Source organism: Mirounga angustirostris, unplaced genomic scaffold (assembly GCF_029215605.1).
Source record: "Mirounga angustirostris isolate CCGP_5_RB_7025 unplaced genomic scaffold, mMirAng1.0.hap1 SCAF_4, whole genome shotgun sequence".
Classification (NCBI taxonomy): Eukaryota; Metazoa; Chordata; class Mammalia; order Carnivora; family Phocidae; genus Mirounga; species Mirounga angustirostris.
This window is the reverse complement of record NW_026991712.1, coordinates 134,852,728-134,865,333: the sequence shown is the minus strand read 5'-3', so window position 1 is coordinate 134,865,333 and position 12,606 is coordinate 134,852,728. Positions and strand designations below refer to the sequence as shown.

Genomic DNA, 12,606 nt, shown 5'->3' with positions numbered 1-12,606 from the left:
TTTCTGGTCTTGGATGAATAGATTTGTAAATCCTCTGGCAATTGAAACCGACCCATTTGGCACTTGGAAAGGCCTTAACTACTTGCATTTATATTTCAAACTGTGCTTTACCTACTGAATCTGTGTGAGAATAGTGAACTATCACTGGGATACTTGCAAAGTCCTACAATTAAGTTGAAAAATATTGCTGAATATAAAAGAAGGCATTGGTGATACTCATTTTTAAAACTCTTAAGTGTTTGAGTGGTTACATGGTCACAAAAAGCAAAAAAGTAAGATGTGGGTATTTTTAAAAACCTGGTGCCATTTTCTGAGGATGTCGAGCCCCAGGAGAAGTATTCTTTTCACACTAATCTGTGCCAGCCAGAGCAACACTGCAGTCTGAGTATCCCATTTTGGAACAGCGAGGAACTAGAATGCAGTTAACAGGCAAGCAGTCACAAGGGAAGGGTCTGGAAACCAGGTCTGCCGGAGGGGTTTTGGAACTGAGACACGAACCTGGAGGAGAGCAGCCCTGAGTGGGAGAGGACCTATAGGAAGGAATTCAGTAACAAAGTCAAAACCAAAAAGGAAGGGCTGGTCTCGATACTGAAGGGCCTTCTCAACAGCCGAAGCCAAGGGCATTGCTCCCGAGAGGCAGCTCTGGACACTGGACGGTTCTAGGGGTGCCTAGAAGACCTTTCTGATGTCCAGAGAAAAGGCATCGCTGCATATCGTCTTGGCAACCAAGTTATCTCTACCCAGCCAAAGCAGTCATGCATCAAAACATGCTGGGTGAGAGCAAGCTTGCAGAAGTCAGAATGGTTCTCAGAGCACCACGGGATGAAGGCAGCTGGAAAGAGAGGGGACAAAGGTATAGTCACGTCAATGTCAGACCGTACCGGCGAGTTCAGCCAAGTCAGGGGCACTAACATATCCCCAAAGGAGCAAGGTTGGCTTGAATGGGAAAAAAAAAAAAGACAAGGGTCCTAAAGAATGTAGGTTTCCACTGCAGTCAGACTGAGATTAGGATTAGCCACGGTGTGTTCACTCACTCACCAACCCTCCCCGACTGAATTCCCACACTCTGCTAGGCACTTTGGAGGGAGCTGTGTGTATTTTCTTTGGAGGCTCCGGGTTGATCCGTCAGGCTTCACTGTGGTTGAGATGTTATCTCTTTCTTCTGTGTCCTCCTTTAGCCTCCATGATCACCCGACATGGCAAAGGAGACCGCGCCTGGGATGACGGAGCCCCAGGAAGTATGTGCACGCTGCACTGTAGGAGTTCATGGGCACTGCGGTCTATTGAGATTCCCCAATGTGACCAGCCAGCTCGCACAGCCTGATCAGTTTGAAAGAGCTGATAAAATAGAGTTTCTATAACTGTCAAGGTGAGAATGAGACCCAAGACTGATCTCCGTTCTGATTTTCTTTCAACCTTCTCAAAAGTACCTGCCAGGGTGTGACTTAAGGGCTCCACCAGCTCTGAGAGATGTGCTGAGGGACTCAGGCATCAGAGCTGTGTCAGTGATCTACCTCCGTTCTGAGAAAGGTTAAAACGACCTGGAGGTCATGCGGGGAACCACTTACATCGTTATTACGGACATTTCCTTCCCGGAAGAGGAAGATGTAGGAACACCTAGTGAATACCCAATGTGACTGAATAACATAAAACTGATTTTGTTTTCTCTTTGAAACAGCAACTGTTATTTTATTTGCTTGTTGACTATATTGGTGAATTTTCTTATTTTTTAAAAGCAGGTAATTGGGAAGCTTTATACTTCTTTTCTATCATATTCTTCAAAACAACCTGAACATTTTAGGACAGCTTATAGAACTGGGGGTATACATGGCCAATATTTTTTTTCTCTAGATTGATGGTCCTTAATAAAGGCTTCTTCTCACCTTTTGGAGAGTCTCTTGAACTTTCCACAGATCGAAAATGGTTGTGTTCAACATACACTCTTGAAACTGAGAACTTCTTCAGCAGAAAGCCAACACTCATTTCGTATTTGTGGAGACGACAGAACACCCCGAGGGACGGGCTGCAACCTCTCTCCTTTGGACTTCGTTTCTCCTCTAACATCCATCCGCTATTTCTCTCCCATCTCAGGATAAAAGTATCCTTTCACTCTTTCAAAACTAACCCTTCAACTTGTGTCCTTGATTCCAACTCTCTGAATTTCCTTGGGGCTTAGGTTACCTCACCATTACCTTGACCTCATGGCTGGCTCTTACTCCTCAAGTTTACAAACTCAGTCTAGTTCTCTCCTCAGACGACAAAACACAAGCCCTCCCTTTTTACTCTGGTTCCTCCTGGAGCAACCACCCCACCTCTTCCCTTCCCAACATGACCACCCATTAATTCTGCTCCACGTCTGTCTAACTTCTGTCCTGCCACTTGAGAAGGTCACAGATTTCCAAACCACCAAATCTCACAAGCTTTATTCCTTAAATGCTGTCAAATCTCAGGATTTCTAACTTCTTTCCCCGTGAATCTGGCTCTTTCTTTGGCTTTTTTGACAACTTGCATTTTTCTGGGTAGTCTAGCCTCATTTTCTTTCTCTCACGAGGCTGTGCCCAGTTCACCACTCTTGCCACTTACCTTCCCTGATGCTTTGATGCTCTGCCCCAGCTGTACTTCTTATTCTCAATGATAATGACTGCCAAACCTCCTACCCCCAGTGGTCTGCTTTACCTCTCATTTCTAATTGTTAGCTTGTCAATTCTTGCAGAAGATGGCTTTTAAAACTCAGCCCAGGCAAATCCAGGTTCATCGTCTTGCCCATTGTGGCAGATCTTTCCTGAGTGTTTGCCCAGCTCAAAATGGATTCTTTAGAAACTGACCCCGATCCATAGGGTGAGCCACTAGCAGCAAGCTGACTCGATTTCCTGAACACAGTTGACTGGCAAAGAGACAGGTGGCTGCCTGAGGCTGAGCTGCTCACATACTCCCTCCTAGTTCTGAAGTGAGACAGAGACTTGGGCTGGGTGTAAATGGTAACAGCTTGAGGGGAAAGGTCCATGAATTCCTAGTGCTGTGGTCTCTTTAGAGTTGTCCCAGTTGCCAATCTTTCTGGTTAACCGCACTCTTCTGCGGATCCATGAGATACTCTAGGAAAGCTCTAGTAAATTCTTCTTTCGGCTAAGGTTGCTAGAGTTGGCTTCTACTACTTTACAGACCTTTAAGTAACAGACCCACTGACACATCTCTAGGAATCTCGAATTCTGTCAAGGACCTTACCATTCCCTCACCCAGCAAGGGCTTGCTTGCGATTTGACTCTGCTCTTGATTTTCATGAGGCTCACATTCAGAACGCTCAAACCATGTCAGTTTTATCTCCAAGTAACTTCCTCTCCATGTCCTCTACCGTCACCCTAGTTCTAGCCTTGGGAACCTCTTTGCTGAGCCCATCCAGCTTCTTGAGCCAGTCATCATTCTGATCATATCGCTTCCATGCCTAACACCTTCAGTTCGGTCCTACAGCTCTTACCATAGCATTCAAATCCCTGGTACATGGGGCTCATCTGCTGTTTCCACTCCTTCTATGTGCCAACCAGGCCTGAGGACCAGCCTCATCCAAACGTTCTCTGCTCTTCACTTCCTCTATGATTTTTGGACTGTGGTTCCCTCTGCCCTTTGGCCTTGGTAAAATCTTACTTCTTGAAAGCCTATTTCAGGCCTTTCCTACCTCCTTAGGAGAAACTCTCCCTCCAGCCTGCTGGACAGATCACTAGTCATGTTTTGCATTCGTCTTCCCTTCCCGACTGCGACTCACAGGCTACACTGATTTCCTGGCACCGCAGTGGTTGATCAGAAGGTAGATGTTGAATGCATTGGGTCACATACCATCACATGTTTACTAGGACAGGAAAAGGCCTTGGAGAAGAGCCAAAGCCAAAGTGTGTCTTTCCAGCATGGCTTGGCATGACTTTAGCCAAAATCAGGGACAAGAAAGGATGGGGGCTGCTGAGTGGGTAAATTGCATGGCATGTGCCCCGGACCCGCAGGCATGTGTGTGTGAAAAACACTTACAAAATGGTTTCTCGATCCAGGAAGAGCACATTTATACGGCATAGTGCTGAAGAAACACTTCCATACACTTTAACTCGTTTAATTGGCATGGCAACCCCGTGAAGCCGTTAGTTCAGGAATGCCAGTTTGTAGGCGAGGGAACAGTCAGGTCACGAGCCTTCAACAAGGTCACACTGTTAATGACGACAGCAAACTGTGCCTTCCAACACCTGATCCAGTATCCTTTCTCTCTGATGTGCCATGTGGCCTCTCCGATGGCAGAGTTAAAATACAATGAAACCGGCTACTTGGGAAGTGAGACTAAGGGGGTGGGGTGCTGATGTCTGCTTGTAAATTCTCTAACTTTTCTTCCCCACGTGTGAGCACTCATTGCCAGCCTAGGGAGGTTAAGCACCTAGCACAGAAAATATTACCCTATTTCCAGAAATTGATACCACCCCCCGAAGCACTCTGATTTGGTGGCAAAATATTTTAATTTTTCATAAAGCTGTTTCCCCAGCCATTCCCCACCCTGCAGAGTCAGCAGGGAAAGGATTCTGTGGGCACGTGTACTGGTGGAGGAGGCGGACGACGTGTGCGTATACATATGTGCATATACATACAGGTTTATTTAAACGATCAGATCTACACTTTTGGAGGCTGTTGGAAGCATCTTATCAAAAGAAAACACATTTTAAGCAAGAGGTTAAAAAAGCTTTTCAGACCCAAAGGCCATTTAATACAATAAATCCTACTCGGGTAGTTTAGCAAACATTTTTTTAAAACCCACATCCAACAGACTGGTTAGTATTGGATATACAGATTTGGTTTCAAAGCTGAAATGCCCCTGGCGTAATAGACCTTCTCACGAAGTTCAGTTATTTTATATTATGCCATTAAAAATAGGGACACATATCTATTGACAACTTAAATATTAACTCAATAGGCTACTTGGTGATATAAATAGGAAAAAAAAAAACCAAAAACAACAAGTGGTCACAGACTAGTTTTGAGAAGACTATAACACCAGCCTATCCTGGCCTGCAAAGATGTTAAAATCTACCCTAGAATCTAAAACAGGAAAAAGAGTCAAATATCCCACTCCATATAGACCCCATCTGGCCCAAACCATCCCCCAAGGAGAACACCCCCAACACAAGAGGTTTACTAACCACCTGCTACAGATGTTACTATGTCCCTAATTAACAATGATCACAGAAAATGTGTCATATCAGAGGTTCTGTTATCATACACAACGCATTAGTGGCCGCAGGAATCGTCCTCGGAGAGCACAGTCAGAAGGCGAACTAACAAACGTCTATGCTGCTGGCCCAGGAAACCACAGCGAGGAGTCTCGAGCATTCGTCTGCACGCTCCCCACTCTAGCTAGAGGGGCCGGGACGTGGGGACCATCCCAGCCAGGTGCTGCAGCCTCTTACTCCTGGGCCTCCTTGCGGGTCAACTTGTAGATCTCGGTGGGTCCGTCCACATGGGTGATGGTGGTGGTGAGCTGGAGTTCCTCCCCACTGTGGACACCCAGATCACCTGAAACAGGGTTTTGGTGTTAGACGTGTGCAAGGAGGAAGCAGCAAGCTGGGATTCGCCTCGGTGACACTGGCCCAGCACCAGCCCTCTTCCACATCCCGAGCTTCTAGAGACCACCAGGGCACTGACACCTGGGCCAATGCGCACCCCTTTCAGACTCTGTAGTACCTGCAGAGCATTCCTGTCTCTCAGGGAAGAGATATTAATGACAGATGAGTCAATGATGCTTCTATCATGTGTAGTCATTATTAACATTTAATGAGAGCTTACTTCGGACCTGACGCTATTCTCCATGCTTTCTATGTAATCGGAGTTAATCCTTCCAAGAGCCACCCCAGGTGGGCGCGGTGATCGTAGCAGCAGCTTTAGAGATGAGGTAACAGGGACAGAAGTAAGGACACTGCCCCAGGTGGAGGGGCAGACACACGACAGGGCCGGGAAGGAGGCCGGGGAAGGAAAGTCTGACTCCCAGGCCCCGTGGTGTGGGCTCAGCCAGCACAACACGCCTCCCCAGCGATGGGGAGGGACACACGTACACGCTTGCTGAGTGATTTACAAAGCAGCTACGCCATGCGAGGGCAAACAAGACCTGCCTATATTTACCAACAGATAGGGCAGGGGAGTGCATGTAATACATTGAGAAACGTTTAGGGGTTTTCTTCTCCTTGGGGGGAAAAAAAAACCCAGAAACGGGCTCTGAACTTTCTGCTGCCCCCAGGATTCTGTACATGACACTGCTGTTTTGGACCCATCATCAGTGACAGACGTGTTCCCCTCTGCTAAAGCGGAAAAACGCGGTTTTTTCTCCACTAGCAAGAAAAAGGTAAGTTTCTGTAAATTGAAGAATCCTACCTGCCATGAGGCAAACTAAATGAACGTGTAACTGGCAAAAGGAAAATGGAAAACATTAGGACTTAACTGCTGTCAGACTGTGTCTGTGTGGGGTGCACACGGACTTGCAGATTTGCAGAAAGAGGTGCTGGAGAATCAAAGCTCAGGGTTACGTCTGTGATTTTTTTTTTTTTTTTTTAAGATTTTATTTATTTGAGAGAGACACAGCGAGAGAGGGAACATAAGCAGGGGGAGTGGGAGAGGGAGAAGCAGGCTTCCCGCCGAGCAGGGAGCCCGATGAGGGGCTCGATCCCAGGACCCTGGGATCATGATCTGAGCCGAAGCCAGACGCTCAACGACTGAGCCACCCAGGCGCCCCACGTCTGTGATTTTTATATTTTATATGTCTATGTTTATTACATATTATATTATATATCATATTTTTATTTTTATATTTATACTGTATACACATACTTTCTGGGACTAAAATTTTTCCTAGTTCAAAGCACAGAATTAAATAAATAAGTGCTGTTTTCAACTGGGCTTGAAACTTAGAAGAAAGCTTTGGCCCTATGCTTACAACTAATGTCTTGTCACTAGTCTGAGAACTGCTGGGCATCAATGCATCTGCTGGCCTCAGAACCCCAGGAGCCACCCCACATGCTGGTCCCACAGGCTACGTGGCTGGTGCTCTTCACGTGTGCCACATGGTATTCGTTCTTCCCCACAGACCCATTCTCAGCAGCCGTGCGGCTGAATCAATCTTATTAAATGCTGGTCTGCAGCTCTCGGCCTGAGACTCGCTACTTTCAGTAGCTGGGTCATTAGCTGTTGAGGAGGACTGCTAATGGTATTTGGGGCTCTCTCACAAGGGTCCGATCCACAGGACTGGGGGCAGAGCAAGTAATGAAGGGGGTGTATCAGCCCAGGCTTCAGCACGTCCAGCTTTACCCTCCCTTGGGCCAGCACACAGACCAACAGGGTGCAGAGGCTGTAGAAGACTTATGCAGGGCCCCCAGGGGCCACAGGGAACCGTTATTTGTACAACAAGCAAGTTTTCCCAGGTCACCAGCTTGCTTTCTCACTGCTGCAACTTCTAGCCCACTCCTCAGTCTAGCACAATTGCCTAGGCCTCAAATTTCTCCGTCAAAGTTAGTTCTGGATTTGCATATCTTGGTGAGCCATCAAAACTTCAAAGCCACTGTCAGGATGTGGATGTCTGTGTGAGTCATTAAAATTTCAAAGAAAGTCCTGACCACCCCAGTAAACCCATTAGCACCTCCAAGTGTTGACCTAAAGAATCCCTTTCACTGAAGACTTAAAAATAGACACATTCTAGAATGTAATTCTACTCAGGTTTTGAACCCAAGATGCTAATTCTTTAAGCTTAAAATGCGGTTCTCATTAGCATGTCCTAAAAAACGTGTATGATTCTACAGATTACTTGAGCCAAATTACTTTGGCTTCCTTATTTAAATAAACACCCATATTGGTCTTTATCATGTGCTGACACCATTTTGAACACTTTGCAAATACAAATATATTTAATCTTCATACCAGTGCTTTGACAGAAATGCTGTCATCATTTCCATTCTATTGATGAGAAAACTGAGGCACAGAGAGGTTAAGTAACTTGCCCAAGGGGCAGGTTGGTAAACTGTGATGTGGGATCCAAACCAGAGCAATAAGGCTCCAGAATCCAGGCTGTCAAACCTTTAGGCTATGTTGACTCTTTGTAAACAACCTAGTTTCTAACAGCCAGAGAGACTGCCAGCAAAGGATGAGTCCACACGCAATGTGTTATGGTCATAAACATATACATGCAATAATCCGGATGAAATGTTTAGGATGTTAACTTTGCTTCTGTATTTGGTGAAAGAGAATTTATGGCACATAATTTATCAGTGCACAGGTAGTAAAGACAGCTGTTATTTTTTAGTATTTACCCTATGCACTATTAGGGGCTCAGCATGCCCTGTATTTCTTTAAAAGATAGGAAGACACTGAGGGTCGAATAGGCAATTAATTTTTCTAATGTGATTCAGTTTGCTCCCAGCAGAGCTGGGATGAGGACCCAGACCAACGGGATCCTGGCTGGCCAAATCTATGACTCATCACGTGTGGTCTGATTGTACCTTGAAGGCCAACTCTCCCCCCACCCCTTAGGGGGTGAATGTGGGAATATGGCAGTAACATGGCAGGAGTGGGGATCCCTCCATTTCTTTCCAAATTCCATCAACCCCTACTTCTGCCAAGGTCTTGCTCCATCTGTTATTCTCCCTCTCTCTTGGCTTCTGCTACTTAGTGCACAAACATGCTCAGAGTCTTTTCTAAGACAAAAACAACAAAAACAAAAACACAAAACCCTTTCCGAAAATGTAGTATGTTTCTTGTTTAGGGAAGAGGAGAAGAATAAATGGGGAAAAAATTTAAAAAGGTAAAGAAAATAATTCTTCAGTTTGCATTAAGCCTCTTTCCCTGCTTATGGTGTCAGGTCCTCTCAGCTAATTAACAAGGAGATGAGAGCTTGTTTCTGTCTAACCGTTGTGAAATGAGACTAATCTCTGGCATTGGATTTAACCACCAAGGACTATCAACGGATCCATATTTATGATATGGCATCCACAGGTATGTAGCTGCTTGCTGCTTGATTCTCACTGACTGGAATGCATCCTGGAGAGACAGAAAGCCATATAAACTACACTATAATGAGACACCAATAACCACAGCTCCTGAAGACTGGCATCATTTTAATGATGATCCCTTGTGTATCTGTGGCTATTGTAGTAAAAAGAAAGAAAACTCGCTAAGATAATTCCAAGACTGTTTCACAGAATCCGGGAGACCAGCAGTCTTCAAACATTATGGGGCTACCTAATTCTGTCCTCACAACCACTAAGGCAAATGAACACCCCACTGCCCAGATCTGGAAGCCAGAAAGCTCCCACACCATGAGTTCATATTTCTTTAGGTCATACTCAGTCCACATTGGAGCCAGGATTCCAAACCATCTATGTCTACCTCCAAAGCTTATGTTCTTTCTAGAACACTCGTGACTTCATGCTGAGCCATTCCCCACCTACCTCCAAAGTACCTCCAGATACCGAGTACCAGGCAATTCCAAGAGGGTGGACACAATAAAACCTAGACATTTTGAGTGAAAACTTAATGTTATGGGCTGAATCGTATCCTCCCAAAATTTATTTGCTGAACTCCTAATTCCCAGTACCTCAGAATGTGACTATATGTGGAGACAGGGCCTCTAAGGAGGTAAGGAAGTTAACATGAGGTCACAGGGGTGGTCTCTAATCCAATATGACCTATGTCTTTATAAGAAAAGGAGATCAGGATACAGAAACACACAGACTGAAGACCATGTGAAGACACAGAGAGAAGACCATCTACAAGCCAAGGAAAGAAACCTCCAAAGAAATCAGTCCTGCTGAGACTCTGACCTCGGACTTCTTGCCTTCCTAGCTGTGAGAAAATACATCAGTTTCCGCTGTTTAAGCCTCTCAGTCTGTGGCATCTGCAACAACAGCCTTCCCAAACTGAAAAATTTAGGAGGCAGAAAGTTACTCCCAAGAAGGTGCCTGAGAGTGGGGTGATAGTCATTCGAGGAGCCGGGCAAAGATGCTTTGCTTTGCCTGGGAAAGGAAAGATCAGGTCACTGGAAGGACACCAGCCCCGGGAGAGGCGGGAGACAGAAAGTGCCCAACTCCATCCAGCAGAGCAGGACGTGCTAGGCTGGTGGAGGCTTGTCGCCAGCTGCCCATCTTCATTAGGAAATGGGAGAAGGCCACCGAGACCCACTTCAGAGTCTGGGTCCAGTCCTGGTGGTAAGACCACTTCCATCACTGCTCACAGACATCAAGAAGCCAGGCTAGCCACGGGCAGGTCATCTCACATGCAACCAGGGGAAAGGCCTCAATAAAAGGCGGCCACTGTCGAAGCCTCATGACTCAAACCCAGCATTTAGTGCGGCAACAAAAGCCAAAGCCACCTTTCCTGTGAAACAAGCAGCAGGAGACCTTAGAAGCCTCTGGCAGTAAAACTGACACAGCGTGGTAGCGAGCTACCAAGACATGGGACCCAGGGTTGCTGCTGTGGCTTCCAGCAGAATGAGTGTGTCAGACAGAAGACATTTAGCGCGAATAGAAATAGAAAGGAACCAGTTGGCAATTAGAGTGTTCCTGTTCCCTTCGTCATAGTCATCCAGTCAGGAATTCCGTTTCTCAGGCTTTTTTTTTAAAACCTTCTGACAGAATTCTATAGACGAAATAACACAAAAATGAGAGCTATTATTAAGAATTGTCTGACTTCATAAGCAGCTCCAACTTCTTTTTCCACATGAATTGGTGGCTGAGGGGGTTTGGACAGTTTGCTGAGCGTGCAGAGCATCAATGCTGAGCCCCTGGGAGATGCTGCCTTCGTTCCGCCCTAAGATTAACATCAGCCTGCTGCAATTCGTGTCTGCCTGGGAAGACATCCAGAATGATTCACAAATTGCTTATGGAAACAGGTAAAAAGAACAACTTTAATGAGAAGGCAGCAGGAGCTGGGCAGAAAATGTGAATGGTCCTTAAAAGAAAGAGGTCTAAAATATCTTTGCTAAATTAAAACAAATTATATGTCTGTTTGTATATATGTGTATACCAACATCTACAACATGTATGTACACACACATATACACATAAAATGATTATATTTAACGATAAACATATATGTATGTATATGAAATACTTGAAGTGAGAACGTTTATATCACCAGCTATGGTAAATCAACCAACGAGACGGAACCCAGAGCTCCACACCTTTGCAGCACCTATCAGCTGCTAAAAACATGAAAGTGTTCTGGCCTGGAGCTGTTCCGCCACGTCCCGAGTTTCTAGAGGCAGCCAACGAAGACTTGTCTCTCAGACCAGGCTACTGGCTCCACGAGAGCAGGGACTGTGTCTTAGTCCCTCCTTTGGGCTTCATGTCACTCCATCTGATCAAACCTGACACAGTGCTAAGTACTGAGGTACTCAGTGGTCCATTTCGAAGGGTCACTTTCTGATCCACACAATAAAAGAGAAACAGATGTATAAGAAAAAAATGCTCTTTGGAAAGCCAGCCTTTCTAGAACCTGCCATCTGCTTTGTTTCTCTCAGTCCATTCCTTGACCGAAAGGGAGAAGCCAAAATCTATGCTCTCTGCTTTCATTTCCTTCCTACCCACTCCCTCCTGACAGTTCTTGGCATCTCTCTCCATGTCCAAACAAAACAACCCCTCTCAATATTCTTTTTCTTTCCTTAGCCCCTTTGGCTGCATCAGAAACCACCTGCCAAGTTCCTGGAAAGGAGCTTTTTCCAGATGTCCATCCAGGATCCATCTCACAAAGGCAAGAAGCACCACACACCTGGGATTCATTCTCCATAGCAAGAGATCTGAGTACTTGGCTCTGGACCTTAAAAGCAAGGGAGTGGGGGAGCCCAAGCCAACTTAAAAATAAAAACTTTCCATGAGAAAGGAAAAGGAGCACGGGAAGGCTGGGGGAGGAGAAGGGATGTCATCCAGAGACCCAGAGAATTTAAAAATACAGTGTATCCCCCTAGGAGTTCGTTTTCTAGGTTTCCATGTAGTATTTCAAACTAGCTCTTTCCAAGGAGCTTCAAAATCTTGGCAAATGCTCCACAACTCCTGGGAGACACTGTGTGGTCTGGCGGTAGATGAAGGGATGAAAAGTGAAGGAGGGCAGAGAAGGAACATGATCAGACAACCCAGCGTGGAAAAGCCCTTTCCAAAGGCACGAGATCACAGCATCACGTGGGACTGGAAGGACACACCAAGCTGCAGGGGGCTCATGGGCTGCTGTGAAGTCACAGCCGATCATGTTACCATCATAGAACTGCTAAGTTGTGTGACTCGTGTTTATGACTGGAACAGGGTCCCAAAAGAGTCTGCCCATTTAACTGCTTGAACAATGTTTTTTCAACAAGGGCCCTACTGGCATTTTAGGGTGGCTAATTCTCTACTGCAGGAAACTGTTTTGCTCACTGCAGGACACCCAGCATCCTTAGAATGTGGCCTCTAGACGCCAGTGGCACCTCCCAGTCATAGTGACAATCCCAAACAAACAAACATGAATACTTTTGGCAAGGGATTTGGGGGATATGACCTCCTGGTGAGAACCAGCTTTTGAGCTTTCTGTGAAATTACAGGTCAAGCTGCCTTCAACCAAAAAAAAAAAAAAAAA

The 12,606-nt window shown here is 45.8% G+C and overlaps 1 protein-coding gene across 2 annotated transcripts in view; it reads right to left on the bottom strand.

Moving 5' to 3' along the window:
• Positions 1-4,599: 4,599 nt before the first annotated feature.
• The window catches only part of WLS (Wnt ligand secretion mediator), a 101,075-nt gene continuing 93,068 nt past the window's right edge, over positions 4,600-12,606 (bottom strand). For both annotated transcript variants that reach the window (XM_045897434.3, XM_045897433.2), the window contains one exon: positions 4,600-5,538. In XM_045897434.3, the coding sequence (XP_045753390.1) occupies positions 5,429-5,538 (110 nt within the window). In that variant the 3' untranslated portion in view covers positions 4,600-5,428. The remainder of the gene's footprint in view (positions 5,539-12,606) is intronic.